This window comes from Lissotriton helveticus, chromosome 5_1 (assembly GCF_964261635.1).
Source record: "Lissotriton helveticus chromosome 5_1, aLisHel1.1, whole genome shotgun sequence".
In the NCBI taxonomy this organism is placed as follows: domain Eukaryota; kingdom Metazoa; phylum Chordata; class Amphibia; order Caudata; family Salamandridae; genus Lissotriton; species Lissotriton helveticus.
In genome coordinates, this window is record NC_136065.1 from 2,123,245,592 (window position 1) to 2,123,268,477 (window position 22,886).

The 22,886-nt window shown below is 48.4% G+C and overlaps 1 protein-coding gene across 1 annotated transcript in view; it reads right to left on the bottom strand.

Moving 5' to 3' along the window:
• LOC144752877 (laminin subunit gamma-3-like) overlaps positions 1-22,886 on the bottom strand; it is a 223,618-nt gene that overhangs the window by 102,822 nt on the left and 97,910 nt on the right. The window contains exon 3 of the mRNA XM_078640706.1: positions 20,138-20,268. Coding sequence (XP_078496832.1) covers positions 20,138-20,268 — 131 coding nt within the window. The remainder of the gene's footprint in view (positions 1-20,137; positions 20,269-22,886) is intronic.

A 22,886-nucleotide genomic window follows, 5' to 3' on the forward strand; every position in this document is an offset into this window, starting at 1 on the left:
CTCTGTGTTTAGGAATGTAGTCTTTTTAAACGATACTGCTCACGGTTAATAGGATATAAGCAATGGACCGTGATACTGGTCCCTCCAGGGATCTGTAGTGGTGCTTAAAGTTTCAGTAAAAAACACTCTTGATTTCTGGATAATGAGTATAAAAGTGTTAAGGTAGCCATGTTGTTCTACTTACATTTCACATGCTTTACTTAATCTTGCATCCATGTGAGGGTTTGCTTTTTCCAGGAAGGTACTTTTTTTTCCAGGCAGCATATCACTCTTGTGCATAATTTGAATTGTACCGCATCCAGGTATATATAGCCGGGCACAACTGGGTTGTAGCTGAAGGCAGTGTGGGTGTCTCAGTGGGATAGTATGGTGTTCATTGGGGGATGTGGCACTACGCCAGAGCTGCCGAATTTGGTTCTGGGGAACCAGGTTCAGCCTTCATGAACAGTCCACCAGACCACTCTCATTAGGGAGCACATTCCCATGGTAGACCTTAGAAGCCCCAGCTAGACCTTTAGAAGCCCAGGCCCAGCCCCACAGCACAGCCCGACGGCGGCACGTGACATGAGTGAGAGTCACGACGCCGCAGCCGCACTACAGTGAGTGAGTGAGCTCAGCTGACTGACTGAGTCCGGACTCCGGCGGTACCTCTCCTCGACTTCTGGTAAGTGGGTCTGGTTTACGGACGGTCCCGGGTGGTATTAACTTAAAACTGCCCACAGACTTCTCCCACCCTCAGCTGCCACCTGCCAGCCTGGCCTGTAGACATTGCTGATTTTGCCTGTCTGGTGTCCTATCCGTCTCCATTCACGCTATGTTTTTGCTCTTCTTGTGGTATTTGTGCTTGCTGTAGGGAGTGTTTGTGGTAATATCAGGGAAATCCATAGCAAAAGTTGGCCCACCATACCATAAAACGGGCCCTCAAAACAGAAAACATGTCTGTATACTGATTTTTCAGACCAGTCCTTCTGGCACTGCTAGATGCACTGTAGGCCAGCCTCCCTGGAAAATGGTGAACAAGAATTGATGCAATTGTATTTAGTGATAATGTAAAACCTAATAGTGATTGTATGTAGGTTTAAGACAACTGTGGAGGGGTAAAGAGCATATGGTACAGAAGAGAAAACTGGCCCACTTGCATTGTAAATGCTTCATGTTATTTAAAAACATAAACCACTTCAAGCTTTTATCAGTTTACAAAGCACTTGGAAGGGTCAAGTCAGTGTTCAAGATCTACTCTGCGGAAACTAAAATAATGAATTCCACAACAATGAGATTTGTTATGGTTTTAACCTTTGGGCAAGGGCTGATATATGCATGCATGGGAGATAGTGCAATTCTTCTAAGAAGAACACTATATTGTCGCATTAAACTGGTGTAAGACGAGAAATATCCACTGCAAATGGTCGAGAAATGTCCATTGCAAATGTTTTTGTGCCTGGTTTTCCACTTTTCACTTATTACAGTATGAGCCCTTAAACTGCTCATTTCCGATTATGCTCGTGAACTTTTCTCCTAGCCCTACCTAGAGGAAATTATGGGGGCAAAAGTGTGCAGAATCGCTCCCCAAAAAGTTGTTCACATGTTATTCCCCGATATATACAGCAGACTTTTTGTCTAGTTTAAAAGATGCCCAAGTATGTTGTGTGAATGGTACTTATTCTGTAATGTTTTTGCTTCGGTTTATTACTAGACAACTTGAAATAAGTCCCTAATGGTTATTTACATTTATCTAATAATAACATACATATAACTGTGTTGTGGATAGTGCATATTTACAGTGGTGTGATTAATGGGGAATAGTTTGTGAGAATGCTAATTGTGCAAGTTTTACTCGCTCATTTCCTTCTCACATACTGATTAGTCCCAGCAGTGACTGCCAAGATAAACCTGTTGGTGATATAGAATGTATATTTGTCCTTAAAATTGTTTCTGATGACAATTTGTGCATAATTTGAGACATGCTAATTTGGGCTGGAACTGGTCTGATTGGGCTTGTTTTGGGCTTATATTTGAGCGGCTTTGGGTTTGGGACGGGTCTAAAAATCTGGCAACACTGCAGTGTGCGCCCGTAATGTATTTGTGACCGATCTGCCCGGCAGCCGGCGGCGCCGCGCAGCTTAATTCAGACACACTAATTTCTGTCACCCACCGTCGACAGCCACACTGACACGACATGGCGCCGTGCATCTAAGGCATCTTGGTGATAATTATCGCGGTCGCAATGTTGTGCAGGCCGGCGGGGGACGATTCAGTCACTCAGTCGGGGAGAAGACTGCAGAGGGCATCATGCAGTGTGCTGCAGCTCTGCGGTCGCGGGTCCCTGTGCGGCTCATGCTGAGATTTGAGGTGGTTTCGGGCTGTATGAAAGTTTGCGGCCGGTGCCACAAATTCAATGGTGGCACCTCTCGCAGCACTCCTGCAGGTAGTTCGCACTGGCCCGGGCCGCCAAGCTACCGCAGCTGCTATTAATTGTACCTCGCCGAATGCAACCAATTCAGAAAAGTTACCCAGGAATTGTAGCGCCAAGCGGCCTCGAGGAAAGTATCACAGGCCTCACAGTCCCCCACTGAACTCATGAGGAGTCTGTACAGCAGCACCCCGATCACTGTGTGGAGGCCGCAGGCAGGGTGGCAAACAGTACTGAAATAGCGTCCTCGCCTGAGCACAGCCTGTCTGCAGTGCGGCAACCAGCCCTTGTAGACCAGAATGCGTCACTGCCTGCAAGCGTCATCCCCCGTGCAGCTTCTGGACACTCAGACTCATCTGCGACCGGGCCGCCGCCCAAATAGGTAACAGCCCAGAGCCTGTGTTCAAGTCTATAAATGGATCATGTTATTTCTTGTCCTGATGCTCTATTTCCTCGATGCTTCATTATTGCCCTCTATGATGCCTCATTATTGTGTCCGGTATATGCTTTTTGCACTCGCTGGTGCCATATTATTGTTGTGTCCGGATACCCTAGCAGGTGCCTTATTATTGTCCTCTTTGATGCCTTTTTATTGCCCCCGTGATGACAATATAACCCCTCTAATTTGCTCTGCTGCCCTCTCGGATGCCCTATTATTACCTCATCTGAAGCACCACCTTTGTACTCAGTCTTAGACGTCCTGTTATTGTCTTATCTAATTTGCTATTATTCCTGCCACTGATGCTCTGTTACACCTGTATGGCCCTATCATGGTCCTTTCTGATGCCATGTTAACCCCCTGATGCCCTCTTAAGGCCCCCTCAGATGCAGTAATATTGTTCTCCCGAACGTAGTATGATTTCTTTATTTACTGCCCTGTTATTAACCCATTACCCGTGATATTATTGTCCTGCCTCATGCCGTAATTGCCTGCTCCATCTGTCCGTTAATACCCCTTCCGATACCTCATTACTGCCAACTTTGATGCCAGTGTTGCCCTCTCTATTGTTCTGTTAATGCCTCCTCTGAGGTCTCATTATTGCCCCCTCTGATGCGTTTTTGCCCGCTCTATTCCCTGTTAATGCTCCCTCTGATGCATTCTTATTGCCCCCTCTGATGTAGTTATTGCCCTTTCTGAAGCCCTGTTATCGCCCCCTCCCCTGTCCCTCGTTTGTTTATTTTGAGGTCTTGAAGGAGGAGGGAGGGGGGTCAAGAGAGGAGTAAGGGGTTTTTAAGGTTGTTAATGATGGTGGAGCGGTTAGCCGTTGCAATTAATGAAACAAAATATATTTTACATTTTATTAAAAAAATTAGATTAACCACAGTACTCTGGGACCTCATGCACACCAACTTTAGAAATCCTAAACTGTCCTTTGTTGGATTTGGTGATCTAATCTATGTATTACAATACATGGATGATTTGCTATTTTGTCCCATACACGTTTTCTTCCTAACTTCTCTTGATAAAATGTTTAAAGTGTCACATGATAGATGTAAATGCCACTCATAAGTAGAGTATACACATAAAAATGACATTAATATGCATGCTAAAATCTTGGCAGCTATGTGCGTTAGTCCAACCACTGATGCGTGGTACTTGGCAGGGCTCGTGTAATTTATATTTATATGTTTCCCTCGTCTTCATTGCTTGATTATGCTCCAGAGAAAGTGTCACTCATAATTCTTTACATGTCACTCATAATTACACATAAATTATGAAAATGTCGCTCATAGCAATCTGAAACCTTGGCAGCTATGGTGCAGCTGATGTGCATGCTCGCACGCTCACGACGTTATCCTTCGCTTGTTTTAGGACTTGTGCCCCAAGTAACATGGAATACGGAGACTACTCTGGGGTAATATAAATTTGGCCCAGGCTTACTTAAGAGATTCCAGTAATCGGGCAGGGACACCAATCCAGTTTCACTGCCTGCACTTTATAAAGAGTACATTTTATTAAGTTGTGCTCTGCTATGATCTTTGTGTTGCGCCCTTAACAAACTTGTAATCATCTTCTGAAGGATTCTCCCAGTTTCAGTGGCACGAGCGTCAAGGGGGCACTCTCACGCTAGAAATAATTGACCTTTAGATAAAAAACAAATATGCTGCCCCCTTGGAAAGGCATCCAAACCCTCTGCCACAATGTTCTATTGCGTCACGCAAGCAAATGTGCGGGTCTTTTTCCGCTTCCGGCAAAAACCCTGGAATTTCACATCTCAACCTGCTAGCGTGTGTTTTCATTGTTTTGAAATCTCCCTGTTGTTAATCACCATCACCAAAGGGCCTCCTGTCTGTTGCAACACGCTGATTACTAGTTGGCCGTGGAGGTTCGGGCAGAAATTCTGGTTTCCTGTCACATGTGACTGGCGCGAGCTGTGGTTCGAGCCGTCAGTCCCTCTCAGGGTTGTTGGCAGCACGAAGCGCTGAGGACTGGCCCAGCACCCACGTAAGACTCCTGGGAAGGGGCGATTGGTGCGGACTGTTGAAATTCGGAGCCTTCACCGCGCGTGCCAGTTGAACGTGGTCACCCTCACGAAGAGCGCGCGCCATGTAAGGCAGCCACGGAACGTGAGTTCACGCGCCTCCACCCAGGGCCTGCAGCTCCGATCCATTCCAGCGCACACTGCTCGACCAAATGCTCGCCACAGCACCTCCTGAGGCCTACAGCTTCTCTAACTGCCCACAGCATACCGCACTCCCCTCCACCTATCCAGGATCTGAAGCTCAGTGACCCAGCACCTACAGCTCTATACATTCAATGTACACAGCTCCATCTAGTGCTCAGAGCCCACAGGTCCACCCATTGCCCACAGCTCCAACCGGCGCCCACCTCCTCCACGAAGTGCTCGTAGCTCCTGCTCCATACGATAGGCACAGCTGCACCCAGCGCCCACAGCTCCACCCATGGCCGACTACAGCTCTACCACAACCTAGAGGTCACAGCTTCACCCAGTGCCCTCCAGGGCCCCACCAAGTACATAGGGGACTGCCCAGGACCCGCGGCTCTACTCTTTAAGTACCCAAAGCTCCAGCTGGTCCACCCGTGGGGCCCACCTACACCAACCCCTACATGAGCCAGGAGTGCCCCCGACCCCTTAACAAAGAGCCCTGAGTGCAGTGCGCGAGTTGCCTTTAGCACCAGTGAAACTTCCGATCACACTCGCACAAGCGCCCTGTTCACGACCAGTCACTGAGCGTTTTTCTGTTATTTCGTTTTTACAAAGCACTAGTGCACTCGAGAATGCTTCATGGCGCTTCATGACATCTGTGTGTGCGCGCGCGCCTCTGTGTGATGTGTCTATTTAGTGCAGGTAATAATAGCCCATAAGATAGCTCAGTGAGTTGAACCCTAGCTAAAATGATCTCAGTGTATCCCTTAGGTTGTTGATCACAGTACGTCAAAAACGATGTTGGGGTCGATACTTATAAAACTGGATGTGCTGCAGAATTGTTCAACGTAAGTATTGCGGTTCATTTTCATTTCAACACCTATTAGGAGCGCTCCGCCCCGAAGAGCAAAGGGGCGTTTTGCATCAGCGAAAGCCACAGCACAAGAATTAACAACCAATAGGAAAGCGATAGAAGAAAGAAAAAAATGGTAAATGAAAACAGCACATGATACGCGGTATCAAAGATAACATTTAATTAATTTTAAAAACTCGCAGGTGCTAGCAAGTGGCTGTTCTTAGCATGTGGTGATGCTTCTTTCACCCCGGAAATTAGGACACTTGTTCCATTTTAATTGGCTTTATTAAGTTGACATTGTCTATTAAACTCAACCTGACTTTGGCAATGGTCGGCAAAATGCCATATTTTGCTTCCTATGTTCTTCTCGTGCGGCCCACTGGGGACGTGGACTGGGGTTGCAGCCTAATTGTAATCTGACACACACACCCACATACACACGCACATCACCACCCGCAATCCAGGTAGTTATATATGTGGGCGCTTCACTGTGTAATTAGCTACAATCAATCATCTAGAACTTGAATAAAGTCTTTATAGCTCGATTAAAAATTCATTGCAATTAAAAAAAGACGCGTGTACTTGCCGAGATACCCGATTCAGACGGGAGATGGCCGAATTTTAAAGTCAAAACAGGTTAATTCAAGTCTTTCTCTCTTGTTAAATTGCCCCTTTTCAATACAAGTCAATAGGGTAAATATATCCTAATTTTTTAAATGTCCCTTTTGCTGCTTTCCAAATGTTTACGTGTATGAAAAAGTCTTTGTCAATCTGCATTTTTCTTGTGCACGACAAGAGGACTGGAGTACGTGGTACACGAGTTCGTGCTTTTCCCGAAGACGTAAGGCCTTATACATTTGCCTTTTGACTTCTTTACTAGTTCTTTCTTCCGTTTGGTTGATTTATTATGAACAAGTAGTTGAACATAGCTGTTGTTTTCTTTAGACAGAACTAGATTTATAACTGGTCCTGTATGTTTTGGAAACAAATCATCTCCCCTTACTATTCATGATTTATTTTGTTTACTCCTACTTTAAACATGTAGGTCTTACCTGGGGAACCACTAGAAGCATTCGTTCTCAGTAGTATTACTCCACTCAGGACTTTAAGCGGGGTGAAAATAGTGGCTTGGGTGGTCTTTAAATGGAGCATGGTTTATGTAATTAGGAGCGTGGCTTAAACATGTAAACTACATTTCTATGATTTCCTAAGTGTGCCATCTCAACAGTATTTTGGTGACTCTGAAATTTTTGTTATTGCATCAGATATGTAACACAACTGACAGAGTAAAACCAGCCAGAACTTATGACCTTGCGATGATTTTGATGTAAATAACTAATATTGGAAATGTTTTAATTATGTGACTGAATTGTTGAGTTCTGTGGAAGGGGCCTTCGAAGTGTCCAAATTACGCCCATTATTTGTATTTTATTTTATTTTGAGAGTTTTATATAGCGCGAACAAGATCTTTGCAGATAACAGAGCGCTTTACAAAGGTAGGTGGAAGGGTAGGGGAACAAGGGGGCATAGTAGGGAGGTAGATCAACAAGTTCATGTACATAGCAAAATATTACGTATAGTACAGGTATGAGGTAGCAAGGCATAGTTGGAGCGTAGGCCATCAAAACGCTATGAATAATACAGAAATTGAGAAAAAACTTATATGAGGGAGCAAGGATCTAAGCACTTTAGACTAATATAAGTCAAGACACACGTGCATAGGAATATATAGGCTATATCATAACAAAATACTGATAATACTGTTCGCAATGTAAATCAAACGAATTGTTCAAGTGTATTTAGCCATAAGGATACTTTTGACTTTTTTCTTAAAAAGAAGGGAGGAAGAGATGAGCCTCGTTTCAGGAGGAAGTGCGTTCCAGATCCTGGGCGCCATTCCAGAGATGGAGCGTTTGTAAGTTTTTTCCTTCCGGAATCTTTGCGGTTTCAGCAGAAGATTGTTTGTGCTCCTGGTAGTTCTGGACCCACCGGAAATTGTCAACTTATGAGTGAGGTAGCTGGGTGATTTCAGGTGTATAGCCTTGTGCGTCATGCAGGCAATTTTCAGCTGTATTCTGGCTTCACTTAATTGTAATAATAATAATAATAATAATAATATTCACTCAATTTTAGACATGTATGCTCTATTTCTCTGTGCGCCCTATAAAGACACAAGTAAACCTTACCGGCTCTTGGAGCAGCGATATTGCATATGTTCTGTGTGTGTGTGCCTCTGTTCCCGGTTTTCGTGCTTCTGTTCCCGGTTTTTGTGCCTCTGTTCCCTGCTCGTGCCTCTGTTCCCTGCTTGTGCCTCTGTTCCCTGCTCGTGCCTCTGTTTCCTGCTCGTGCCTCTGTTCCCTGCTCGTGCCTCTGTTCCCTGCTCGTGCCTCTGTTCCCTGCTTGTGCCTCTGTTCCCTGCTCGTGTATCTGTTCACCGTTCGTGCCTCTATTCCCTGCTCGTGCCTCTGTTCCCTGCTTGTGCCTCTGTTCCCTGCTTGTGCCTCTGTTCCATGCTTGTGCCTCTGTTCCCTGCTCGTGCCTTTGTTCCCTGCTCGTGCGTCTGTTCCCTGCTCGTGCCTCTGTTCCCTGCTTGTGCCTCGTTCCCTGCTTGTGCCCTGCTTGTGCCTCTGTTCCCTGCTTGTGCCTCTGTTCCCTGCTCGTGCCTCTGTTCCTTGCTTGTGCCTCTGTTCCCTGCTTGTCCCCAGCTTGTGCCTCTGTTCCCTGCTTGTGTCTCTGTTCCCTGTTCGTGCCTCTGTACCCTGCTTGTCATCCAGTGCTTGTACCTCTGTTCCCTGCTTGTGCCTCTGTTCCCTGCTCGTGCCTCTGTTCCCTGCTCGTGCCTCTGTTCCCTGCTCGTGCCTCTGTTCCCTGCTCGTGCCTCTGTTCCCTGCTCGTGCCTCTGTTCCTTGCTTGTGCCTCTGTTCCCTGCTTGTCTCCAGCTTGTGCCTCTGTTCCCTGCTTGTGTCTCTGTTCCCTGCTTGTGCCCTGCTTGTGCCTCTGTGCCCTGCTTGTGCCTCTGTTCCCTGCTTGTGCCTCTGTTTCCTGCTTGTGCCCTGCTTGTGCCTCTGTTCCCTGCTTGTTCCCTGCTTGTGCCCTGCTTGTGCCTCTGTTCCCTGCTTGTGCCTCTGTTCCCTGCTCGTGCCTCTGTTCCCTGCTCGTGCCTCTGTTCCCTGCTCGTGCCTCTGTTCCCTGCTCGTGCCTCTGTTCCTTGCTTGTGCCTCTGTCCCTTGCTTGTGCCTTTGTTCCCTGTTTGTCCCCAGCTTGTGCCTCTGTTCCCTGCATGTGTCTCTGTTCCCTGCTTGTGCCCTGCTTGTGCCTCTGTGCCCTGCTTGTGCCTCTGTTTCCTGCTTGTGCCTCTGTTCCCTGCTTGTTCCCTGCTTGTGCCTCTGTTCCCTGCTTGTGCCTCTGTTCCCTGCTCGTGCCTCTGTTCCCTGCTCGTGCCTCTGTTCCCTGCTCGTGCCTCTGTTCCTTGCTTGTGCCTCTGTTCCCTGCTTGTCCCCAGCTTGTGCCTCTGTTCCCTGCTTGTGTCTCTGTTCCCTGCTTGTGCCCTGCTTGTGCCTCTGTGCCCTGCTTGTGCCTCTGTTCCCTGCTTGTGCCTCTGTTTCCTGCTTGTGCCCTGCTTGTGCCTCTGTTCCCTGCTTGTTCCCTGCTTGTGCCCTGCTTGTGCCTCTTTTCCCTGCTTGTGCCTCTGTTCCCTGCTCGTGCCTCTGTTCCCTGCTCGTGCCTCTGTTCCCTGCTCGTGCCTCTGTTCCCTGCTCGTGCCTCTGTTCCTTGCTTGTGCCTCTGTTCCCTGCTTGTCCCCAGCTTGTGCCTCTGTTCCCTGCTTGTGTCTCTGTTCCCTGCTTGTGCCCTGTTTGTGCCTCTGTGCCCTGCTTGTGCCTCTGTTCCCTGCTTGTGCCTCTGTTTCCTGCTTGTGCCTCTGTTCCCTGTTTGTTCCCTGCTTGTGCCTCTGTTCCCTGCTTGTGCCTCTGTTCCCTGCTTGTGCCTCTGTTCCCTGCTCGTGCCTCTGTTCCCTGCTCGTGCCTCTGTTCCCTGTGCCTCTGTTCCCGTTTTTCGTGCCTCTGTTCCCTGTTCGTGCCTCTGTACCCTGCTTGTAACCCGGTGCTTGGACCTCTGTTCCCTGCTTGTGCCTCGTTCCCTGCTTGTGCCTCTGTTCCCTGCTCGTGCCTCTGTTCCCTGCTCGGGCCTCTGTTCCCTGCTCGTGCCTCTGTTCCCTGCTCGTGCCTCTGTTCCCTGCTCGTGCCTCTGTTCCCTGCTTGTGATCCGGTTTTCGTGCCTCTGTTCCCTGCTTGTGCCTCTGTTCCCTGCTTGTGATCCGCTTTTTGTGCCTCTATTCCCGGCTTGTGTGTTGCTCTGTGTGACTCTGTCTGTGTGTGTGGGGGTGCGTGTGGCTCTGCGTGTGTGTGTGTGGGTGCAAATGCAATAGGTCTCGCATTTGCGAGAGATTAAGCTATTGGCATTGTAAATGACAATGCCATTTATTTATATGGTTTAAAAACAAAAATAATGTCATGAGCAATGCCAATAGCTCTAACTTTAACAAGGACGAGACCATTGCATTGTAAATGCTTGTAGGGCTTGGGAGAATGGTGCACCCGTAATGATGAAAGGTTCGATGAGGGGCATGGATGTCAAATTTGCAGATGTCACTTGTCGTGTGGGCGACACCATGGCGGTGATGCTGTTTTTAACACCTCCTTTTTGTCTTATCCTTTGCTTTGCAGTGACACAGGTTGGTGTGGCATCAGTTAGGGCCTGTTCAGGATGGGTAGAAGTGCCTCACATCTTCCCTCATTGGTGAGGGCGCAGGCGTTGTGTTGGCTAGCTTGCTGGGCGCTGGAGAACTTCCTTTCCCCTGCTACTGGGCGTTGTTGGGATCACTGCACTGTCTCCCTCCCTTTGGTGCATGTGGCTGCCACGTGGTCCTAGGCTTGTGGGGGGCAGTGGCGTACATTGGACCCATTCCTCTGGTCCTAAATGGTTCCCAAAATTGTGCTTGCCGAGTGCTTGCCTTCAGCTGGGTGTGGGATGCAGTGTGGGTGGTAGTTCAGGCAGTCCCAGCCGGCATGACTCGCGGGGGCGTCTCGCTGGCAGGGGGTGGCACGAGGTTGGTTTCATTTTAATAAATAAAAAAAAACTTACCTTAGCCGGCCCAATCCTGCGTCGTCTCTGCTTTTCGCAGGAAGCAGGCAGCCTCCCTCCCTTCCCCTAAGCCAATAAGAAAGCTGCAATGGCAGCGTTGTGATTGATGGGGACGGGCCCCAGCCAGGAGCCTATGGGGAGGCCATTTTCTCAATGTAGGCTGCATGCAGCCCACATGGATAAAATGGCAGAGTGCGCATGACTCGAGCCGACCAAACAGTCAGGGCCCACAACATTGGTCTAGCCTCTCCTCCCCTGCCCTGCAGCAGAAATGCCCACCTGCCCGCCCCCAACCAAACCCTTCTGCTTTCTCGCAGTGCAGAAGCAGTTAACATAAAATATACCATTTTATGTTACTGCTTCCTGCACTGTGAGAAAGCAGTGGGTCGACGCTCCTCTGCCCACATGGAAGAGCCGCCCCGTCTGCCGTGAGACTGCTCTTGGCTCAAACTTACTCGAGTAGGTGTGGCCCATGGGTTGAGTCGCGTTGGCTAGGGGCGATGCTGCTTTCTGCCCCTGAGAGTGTTTCCTAACTGGGTCGGCCGGGGGCGTGTAGCGGGCGGTGGATCCCATCCTTCGTCGCCAGTTGTTGTGTCCTAGACTCCGGTATGACTCGAGCATAGGTCACGCTGATAGGATGCGTGATGCGCAGGTGCATTGAGGTGAGACTCACACAGGAGACGGTCTGGCGCGGGGCTGTCTACGCGCAGCCCACCCTGTTTATTTATCCCCGCGGTCACGTGACCGTGGACGAAACCAAACGAGTCAAATCAGGCGGGGGTGTGGTCCAAACACCCCCCCTGCGACCTGCAACATTACACCAACCAAGAAGCCAAAGCAATACGAGGGCTTCAATGCTCATGTTTGACTTTTAAAACATTTCTTTCCTTTATTCTCTCATAACTTTAGACCATATGAATGGCCGACACGTGTTTCGCGACTCTATTTTGCTTCTTCAGAACCAATAGAACCAATAGAAATTTCACATACATTGAAAATCATACAGGAATCTTTAATGTTCTTTCCACAAAACTTTTAACACATTTCAGGAACTGAGGAATGAACATTTACCATAATGAAAACGAGAAACAGTACCTTGTAGAAAGAGCATTAAATATACTCTTACGATTTTAATGTGAATGTAATGTATATATTGGCCTAGAAAAGGAGATGGGAGAGTTGTACACCATTTTTTTCTTAATCTACTCCTGCTGGGTTGTCAAGGCTCGTTGTGGATTAAAGGCGAGACAGAGACTCCTGGCCGCAGGGGTGAGCGCTCGGTTCCCATCTCATTAAAGTCTCGTGGAACAGCGAGTACCAGGAAACAGAACAATAATACCCGCGCCTCATTAGCTCCGCATCTTGCAGTAATAAAACATGAAGGTCTGGGCGACATTACACGCTGTACAGTCAAAGCCCGTTTGGGAAAAGCTGATCCAGCGCCTGGGCCCTGGCTCCATCTACCCTCCCCTCCGACTTCCCTCCCCCTCTCTGGTGCAAGTTTCAAGTTTAAGTTTATTTGATTTAGTTCTCAACTGAGAACAACAAATATTTAAAGCATAAAATTACCTTTAAAATATCATTCTAGTACAATGCTAAAAAAGATTTAAAAAATGTAAACATATTGGGTCCGATTCACAGAACTAACTTAAGACAAAATCCTAAACTTACTACCTTTTTGGTATTCACAGAAGGCACTTACTAATTTTGGTATTCACAGAAGTGATATAGCAGCCCTAAAGTTAGGACTCCTAACTATACTACTCCTCAACTGAGAAAAATCCTAACTTTAGACTTTCAGTATTCACAGAAGGCATTTAGGAGTCCTAAAGTTAGGACTCCTAACTTTAGGACTCCTAAATGCCTTCTGTGAATACCGGAAGTCGTAAAGTTAAGATTTTTCTCAGTTTGGGAGTAGTAAAGTTAGGACTCCTAACTTTAGGACTCCTAAATGACTTCTGCTGAGAACCGGCAGTTTTTTAAAGGGGCCTCGAAACGGGTCTCTATTGGGCTCTGTTTTGTGCGTTCCATCACCACCCCCTTTTGTACTGCTTTTGGCCGCCATAAGTGTGGCAGGGTATGCTCAGACGTGAGTCCCTTGCTCACTTTGCCACTGGATTCAAGCAAGCCGGGCTGAAGACGGCTGGAATGCCAGAAACCGGTCCTCGGAAGCTTGTTTCCGGTCCAGGGAAGACATGGCTTGGCAGTTCGGGCTGGACTGTTCCCATGAGGCACAAGGTCAGACTGATTTGCATATAGCCATGTCTGAACTGGGGTGGCAGAGTGGGCTAAAGAACGGTGATGGATTAAACCCAGATCTTTTGACTGGGTGTGAATGTTTGATTGATTCAGATGCTCCGTCCATCACCACCCCCTTTTGTACCGCTTTTGGCCGCCATAAGTGAGGCAGGGTATGCTCAGACGTGAGTCCCTTGCTCACTTTGCCACTGGATTCAAGCAAGCTGGGCTGAAGACGGCTGGAATGCCAGAAACCGGTCCTCGGAAGCTTGTTTCCGGTCCAGGGAAGACATGGCTTGGCAGTTCGGTCTGGACTGTTCCCATGAGGCACAGGGTCAGACTGATTTGCATATAGCCATGTCTGAACTGGGGTGGCAGAGTGGGCTAAAGAACGGTGATGGATTAAACCCAGATCTTTTGACTGGGTGTGAATGTTTGATTGATTCAGATGCTCCGTCCATCACCACCCCCTTTTGTACCGCTTTTGGCCGCCATAAGTGTGGCAGGGTATGCTCAGACGTGAGTCCCTTGCTCACTTTGCCACTGGATTCAAGCAAGCCGGGCTGAAGACGGCTGGAATGCCAGAAACCGGTCCTCGGAAGCTTGTTTCCAGTCCAGGGAAGACATGGCTTGGCAGTTCGGGCTGGACTGTTCCCATGAGGCACAGGGTCAGACTGATTTGCATATAGCCATGTCAGAACTGGGGTGGCAGAGTGGGCTAAAGAACGGTGATGGGTTAAACCCAGATCTTTTGACTGGGTGTGAATGTTTGATTGATTCAGATGCTCCGTCCATCACCACCCCCTTTTGTACCGCTTTTGGCCGCCATAAGTGTGGCAGGGTATGCTCAGACGTGAGTTCCTTGCTCACTTTGCCACTGGATTCGAGCAAGCCGGGCTGAAGACGGCTGGAATGCCGGAAACCGGTCCTCGGAAGCTTGTTTCTGGTCCAGGGACGACATGGCTTGGCAGTTCGGGCTGCACTGTTCCCATGAGGCACAGGGTCAGACTGATTTGCATATAGCCATGTCTGAACTGGGGTGGCAGAGTGGGCTAAAGAACGGTGATGGATTAAACCCAGATCTTTTGACTGGGTGTGAATGTTTGATTGATTCAGATGCTCCGTCCAGCACCACTCCCTTTTGTACCTGTTTTGTGCCCTGGCACAGGTGGTCAGCAGTGACAGCAGGCACATGGATTTGCACTGCACACACTGCTCACTTCTCACTAGTGGAGCAGTTACGGCATGACGTCATTCCAGGTGAGCTTGTCGGGGAAGGGAAATCCTTTAAAGAGAGTCATTCTCACTCTGGATTTCTCTTCTCTTTTTGAAACTCAGGAGCAGCAACATTGTCCCAGGGCATAAGTGGAAGCTTTTTCAATATTATATACAAGCCATAGTTGCAACTTTTCTATATTATGCAACTAACAACCATTGACAAAGCCAATAGTCGTGACTTGTAGGTATGATGTTACTTCTTGTGGCATTCACCTGGATGCAATGATAAACAGCAAAATACAAGTCTTAGGGCACACTAAGGTAAGCACAGATTTTTAGCTTAAGTCTTTTAAAGCCACGCCCCTAATTACATTGGCCACGACCCTTAGAGACCCCCAGTTTTTTTTATCCCACTTAAATCTGCTGCATCATTCATAAATGTCTGTTCGGATCTGGCCCCAGGTACCTAACGGAAATCTTTAAACCTTATGAACCAGGTCGAACCCTACGCTCCAAAAATCAAGCCTTGCTCCAGATCCCTAGGATTAAAAGAGAGAGACAGGGAGGCCGAGCCCTATCATACAAAGGCCCCACTCTCTGGAACTCTCTGTCTCTCACTCTTAGGCTAAACTCTAATCTGCCTGCATTTAGGAAATGCCTGAAGACGCACCTATTCTCCATCTAGTAGCCTCTTACCAATGTTATACAGATGTCTCTGTCTGGCTCAGCACACGGAAAGAACAAAAGCGCGGAGATACCTCTTCGGAGGTCGAATTCCTGCGCTATAAAAGAGTTTAAAATAAAATAAAATACAGCCCTGTCCCTCAGCGCATCTTCCGGTTGGAGCGTCTGTTTTTACTGGTTACCCCGTATTCTGAGACCCACCCCAGGACGCTTTTCTTCCCTGCCCTAGCGCCTTCGCTTTTGAATCCTCATCTCACCTGCGTGCAGCGAAGGATTATATCAACTTCAGAAGGCGCCAACCCTGGCACCTTCGGTTGATACCAGTGTCTCATTTGTAGTGTCAGTTTAGCGCCAAGACGCCTCTGTGTGATAGCGCTATATCGACTTTTCCATTTGTTCATTCATTCCTGCTTTTCACTACCTTTGTATGGAGGAGCGCCGTGGTGACGACAACATATGACGTCATGTCGTTACCCTTGTATGGGACGCATGGGTAATGACGTATCGTGTCATGTGCCTTCATATGTGATAGAATAAAGACAGATTGATGTGTGATGGAGACGCTGTTCTCCATCCAGACATCTTGCAGGTTTGAGTGATCTTATTTTGTTTTTATATACGCTCAGCATCAGCACAAACAAGAAATAAACTAGATACAATCACGCTAAGATGTGTGACTAGAACATTTAAGAGTATGCTCCCCTTTTGTACATCACCTTCATCTTTTACACATGTTAAGGTGTAGGTGTGGCTGTGGGTGATTCAAATACAATGTTCTGAGTGTGGTTTTACACGATCAGTGGTTTGTGGGAGGGATAGGAAGGTTCACGTGTCTTTCCTGTTACTTTTAGCTTTTCTCACCTCGATGTTTACCATGTTTCACCCTTTGATGTGCTCTTTCATCCAGCAGGCACCTGCGACAGTCCATCGTCATGTAGATGAAAAGACTCCGGGGCATATTATCAAGGGGGTTTATCTCCGCTTTTTTGGCTTTAAAAGCCAAGAAAGCGGAGACAAAATTATCTCCCTATTACCTAGCTGTCGCTAACACCAGTTAGCGACAGCTAGTAGGAGAAAGCGACCATCTTGGGCCCCGCTTTGCATGCCAGTGATATTTATCACTAATGACATGCAAAGTGGGCGTGCCAAGATGTTAGTGACTGGAAACAGTCGCTAACATCGCTATCTCCTATTACCAACTTATGGAGATATTCACGCTAAGCGCGAATATCTCCAAAAGCTAACACCTGCCCTGAGCAGTTCTTAGCCATGTTATCCAATGGGAGGTGGATAACATGGCTAAGAGCATTAGCTCGGTAATGCGTGAATATCGCGGACTTTTCAGCGATATTCATGCATTGCGGCCGATTTTTATCGCATTTGCGATAAACCTTGGTAATATAAAGGTTTATTTGCGATAAAAATCGTCGCAGCACAGCGGTAAATTTTTGTCTCTAACCAAGCAATAGCGATAATTATCGCTATTGCTTGGTAATATGCCCCTCCCTTCATTCTTCACAGCTGACCAGTTCCCTCCCCCTCGACAATACAGGGGTCAAAGCTGCCTCCTGCTTCAGAATTATAAGTATGTTAAGGCACCTTCTACTCATGCCCTAACTCCTACAATATGAATTATTTATAATTGGGGTATGAGCATGCAGTCTACTACAGTTTGTCACCGACATTTTTCTGTTGCGTATTTATCACGCTGCGGCGGACTCTTACCTGCCTCCCACAGAGAAGTCGCTGATGGCATAGAAATAAGAAATTCTTCAGTTTGTATTGTCAAGCCGTGGTGGACTCTTACCTGCCTCGCACAAAGAAGTCGCTGATGGCATGAAATAAGAAATTCTTCAGTTTGTATTGTCAAGCCGTGGTGGACTCTTACCTGCCACTCACAGAGAAGTCGCTGATGGCATGAAATAAGAAATTGTTCAGTTTGCTATTGTCATGCCGCAGTGGAGGAGGAGGCATCGCCATCATCCACAGGAACACCATCCGTCTCACGACCAGCACCGACAACACCCTGACCACCGCCGAACACCTGCATTTCCAGATCCACACCAGCCCGAATACCACCCTCAGAGGCACCCTGATCTACCGACCCCCGGGACCACGCACACAATTCAGCGAGGACATCGCCGACTTCGTCAGCCCGCATGCCCTCCCCTCCGCTGACTACATCCTCCTAGGCGACCTCAACTTCCATCTGGAGAACAACAACGACCGCAACACCAGCACTCTGCTCGACAACCTCGCCAATCTTGGACTCAAGCAACTGGTGTCCACCCCCACCCACCTCGCCGGACACACACTGGACGCAGTCTTCTCCTCCAGCCCAGACATCGACTTCAGCCACGCCACAGAGCTCCAATGGACGGACCACAGCTGCGTCCACTTCACCTTCAAGAGAACGACGACCCACCGCCACCAGCAACAGGCCGCCCGCAGAAGCTGGAACAAGATCACAGCAGACCAGCTCGCCACCTCCCTGAGCCAGCACCCTCCTGCCAGCTCAGCGAACCCCAGCCAGGCCGCCGACAACCTCACGAAGTGGATCAGCAACTGCGCGGACGAGCTCGCCCCGCTGAGGACCCCGCCCAGCAGACCCGGCAGCAAGAAAGCCCCGTGGTTCACCGACGAACTCAAGAGCTCCAAGAAGAACTGCCGAGCCCTCGAGAAAGTCTGGAGAAGGGAACCTACACCGGACAACAGGACCTCCCTCAAGCTTGCCACCCGGAAGCACCACCAGCTGATCCGCGCCGCCAAGAAAACAGCATTCAAGGACCGGTTGGACAACAACGCACACAACTGCAAGGAACTCTTCAACATCGTGAAAGAGCTTTCCAACCCCAGCGCAGGAAACAACGACATCACCCCATCGCAAGACCTCTGCAACGCCCTCGCCTCATACTTCCACAACAAGATCTCGGACATACACAACAGCTTCAACAACCAACCAACGCACACCAGGACCGAACAACCACCCCCCACCACCACCCTCCACGCCTGGACCCCGATCAGCACCGAAGACACCATACGCACAATGAACTCCATCCACTCCGGATCACCGACCGACCCCTGCCCTCACCACGTCTTCAACAAGGCCGACGCTGTCATCGCACCCCACCTGCGGGACATCATCAACACCTCCTTCGACACCGCCACCTTCCCTGAGAGCTGGAAACACGCCGAACTCAGCGCTCTCCTCAAGAAACCAACAGCGGACCCCACCGAACTCAAGAACTACCGCCCCATCTCGCTCCTCCCGTTTCCAGCCAAAGTCATCGAGAAGACCGTCAACAAGCAGATGGCCGCCTTCCTCGAGACGAACGGATCCCTCGACCCCTCACAGTCAGGCTTCCGAGCCAATCACAGCACCGAGACCGCCCTCATCGCCGCCACCGATGACATCCGAGCCCTGATGGACAAGGGAGAAACAGCGGCCCTCATCCTCCTAGACCTCTCCGCGGCATTCGACACTGTCTGCCACCGCACCCTAGTACAGCGCCTCAGCAACGTCGGAATCCAGGACAAGGCGCTGGAATGGATCATCTCCTTCCTCGACGGAAGAACACAGAGAGTCCGCCTACCACCGTACAGGTCAGAGGCCTCCGAAGTCATCTGCGGCGTCCCTCAAGGGTCATCTCTGAGCCCCACCCTCTTCAACGTCTACATGAGCCCCCTCGCAGCCATCGTACGCAAACACAACCTCAGCATAATCTCCTACGCCGACGACACCCAGCTGATCCTCTCCCTGACCAACGACCCCGCCTCCGCCAGAGCCAACCTGCACGAAGGGATGAAAGAGGTAGCCGAGTGGATGACGACCAGCCGCCTGAAACTGAACTCTGACAAGACGGAGGTCCTCATCCTGGGCTCTTCACCCTCCGCCTGGGACGACTCCTGGTGGCCTCCCGCCCTGGGCACCGCACCCAAACCGACAGACCATGCACGCAACCTGGGCTTCATCCTGGACTCCTCCCTCTCCATGACCAGGCAAGTCAACAACGTCTCCTCGGCGTGCTTCAACATCCTACGCATGCTACGGAAGATCTTCTGGTGGATCCCCACCGAGACCAGGAAGACCGTCACCCAGGCCCTCGTCACCAGCCGACTGGACTACGGCAACGCCCTCTACGCTGGTACCACCGCCAAGCTCCAGAAGAGACTCCAGCGGATCCAGAACGCCTCAGCCAGACTCATCCTCGACATCCCACGAACCAGCCACATCACCGGACATCTGAGAGACCTCCACTGGCTCCCCGTCAACAAAAGAATCACCTTCCGCCTCCTCACCCACGCACACAAAGCCCTACACGACCAGGGTCCGAGCTACCTCAACAGCCGAATCAACTTCTACGCGCCCAATCGCCACCTCCGATCAGCCAACCACGCCCTCGCCGCCGTCCCCCGCATCCGAAGAGCGACTACGGGAGGAAGGTCCTTCTCCTACCTGGCCGCCAAGACCTGGAACTCCCTCCCGACCGACCTGCGCCTGACCCAAGACCACCTCGCCTTCAGGAAGAAGCTGAAGACCTGGCTGTTCGAGCAGTAGCGGCACCCCCCCCCCCCCCAGCGCCTTGAGACCCTACGGGTAGGTAGCGCGCTTTATAAGTGTCACTGATTGATTGATTGAGTGGACTCCTACCTGACACCCACAGAGAAGTCGCGGATGGCATAAAAATAAGAAATTCTTCAATTTGCTATTGTCATGCCGTGGTGGACTCCTACCTGACACCCACAAAGAAGTCGCGTATGGCATAGAAAAAGGATATTTTCTGTTGCGTATTGTCACACCGCATCAAACTCTTACCTGCCTCCCACAAAGAAGTCGCGGATGGCATAGAAATAAGAAATTGTTCAGTTTGCTATTGTCATGCCGCGGTGGACTCCTACCTGACACCCACAGAGAAGTCGCTGATGGCATAGAAATAGGATATTTTCTGTTGCTATTGTCACATCGCGGCAGACTCTTACCTGCCTCCCACAGAGAAGTCACTGATGGCATAGAAATAGGACTGCAGAACCTTCTTGTCCTTAAAGATGTCGTCTCCGAATGTGTTGAGTCGGTTGAGAGAGATGAGCAGGTCGGTGCTGGTCACCCACTCCTGGGTTGAAGGGGGCAGAGTAAGATAGGAAACGTCAGAGATGACAGCACTTAGACCATCCGGCGATAGGCGCAAGGACAAACAAAAGAGGCAAGCTAACACCAAACTACATTCAGCCATGATCACCAAGCACATAATATCTGACAAGGAGCTCTTGTCAGAATGCAAACAAAAGTATTCATCCAGTTAACTTTCATTTATGTTTAGCATTGCTACTGCCACTTAAGGGCAACACAATGCTAAAACAGCTTATGGTCAACACTCAGAAAGGTGCGACACTGCAACAACATTTATCACTTGTTGAAGGGGAATAGGCTTTAAGCCCAACCGGAGAGTTGGGATTTCACACAGTGCCAATCATTTTCAAAGTACATTTCAAGATGCAGGTAAAGAAGGAGAGAGTTAAATAAGGCAAAGCAAACACTGAATCACTCTGAAGAACCATGCATGTGCAACCACACCACCCAACATGGAGCCTTCATTGCCTACCCTATAAACTACCACCTATGATTGAGCCACTTGCATTTAGGAAATAAACCATCACCCAACGGTGAGCCATTGTCAGCCGAGGAACAAACTATCTCCCAACAGTGAGTAGTTTTCATCTAAGAAATAACACATCACCAACATTGAGCAATGGTCATCTAAGGGAAAAACCATCACCCAACATTGAGCCATGGTCATCTAAGGAAAACACTTAACCCAACATTGAGCCATTGTCATCTTAGGAATAAAGTATCACGCAACAGTGAGCCATTGTTATCTAAGAAAAAAAAACTAACCACCAGTGAGCCATTGTCATCCAAGGAAAAAACCATCACCCAACAGTGAGCCATTGTCCTCCAAGGAAAAAACCATCACCCAACAGTGAGCCATTGTCATCTTAGTAATAAACTATCACCCAACAGTGAGCCTTTGTTATCTAAGAAAAAAAACCTAACCAACAGTGAGCCATTGTCATCCAAGGAAAAAACCATCACCCAACAGTGAGCCATTGTCCTCCAAGGAAAAAACCATCACCCAACAGTGAGCCATTGTCAGCCGAGGAACAAACTATCTCCCAACAGTGAGTAGTTGTCATCTAAGGAATAAAGCATCCCCAACATTGAGCCATTGTTATCTAAGCAATAAGCCATCATCCATTGAGCCATTGTGAGACAAGGAATAAACCATCACCCAACATTAAACCATTGCCATCAAATGAATAAACCATCACACAACGTTGAGCAATGGTCATCTAAGTAATGAACCATCACCAACATTGAGCAATGGTCATCTAAGGGAAAAACCATCACCCACATTGAGCCTTTGTCTTCTAAGGAAAACACCCTCACCCAACATTGAGCCATTGTCATCTAAGTAATAAACTATCACCCAACACTGAGCCTTTGTTATCTAAGAAAAAAACCATAACCAACACTGAGCCATTGTCATCCAAGGAAAAAACCATCACCAACATTGAGCCATTGTCAGCTAAGGAATAAACCATCACCAACATTGAGCCACTGTCAGCTAAGGAATAATCTATCACCAACATAGAAATATTGTCATCTGATGAATAAACCATCACCAACACTGCACCATTGTCAACTAAGGAATAGATAATCTCCCATCAGTAAAAAATCACGATATAAGGAATAACCAATCACCAACATTGAGTAATTGTCAGCTAAGGATGAACCATCATCAACATTGAGCAATTGTCATCTGAGGAATAAACCATTCCCAACACTGAGTCATTGTCATATACGGAATAAACCATCTCCAACACTGAGCCATTGTCAGCTAAGGAATAAACCATCACCAACACTGAGCCATTGTCAGCTAAGGAATAAACCATCAACAATACTGAGCCATTGTCAGCTAAGGAATAAACTATCACCAACACTGAGTCCTTGTGAGCCAAGGAATAAACCATCACCAACATTGAGTCATTGTGAGCCAAGGGACAACCCGTCACCAACATTAAGTCATTATCAGCCAAGGAATAAACCATCACCAACATTGAGTCATTATCAGCCAAGGAATAAACTATCTCCCAAGTCCCAACATTGAGCCATTGTCATCTAGGGAATAAACCATCACTAAAATGTAGCCATTATCATCTTAGGAATCACCATCACCAACAGTGGCCATCATCACCAAGCAAATCAACAAACATTATTGATGCCCATGCCATAGTGAGGGAGCAAATGAAAATAATACGAGTTCAAACCTTCTTCACATAGCAAATGTACCACCGCACAACATTATGTTACACTCATCTGACCCCCCCCATATATCAACGTTTCCAAAGTTTGGTGTATTTTTTTATATTTCCATTTTGTAAATCACCTGATTACATCCAACGGTGTGTCCCCACGCTAGGATTAAGGCCCCTGGAAAGAAGAGAGATTAAAAGGAGAACTATACCTAGGCTAAAGAGAGAAGGAGTGCTGAAAGAAGGCTTAAAGATATTCCTGATTTAAAGGTGAAACAGACAGGTTTTTAGTCCCTTCCAAAAAGTGCCTTTAGCAGGTTCGACTCTTAGAGTCAGTGGCACAGCGTTCCACCTGCAAGGTAGCCTAAGGATGGAGCTACCATCCTGGCTCTCTGGATTTTAGGCACCTTGACCGTCT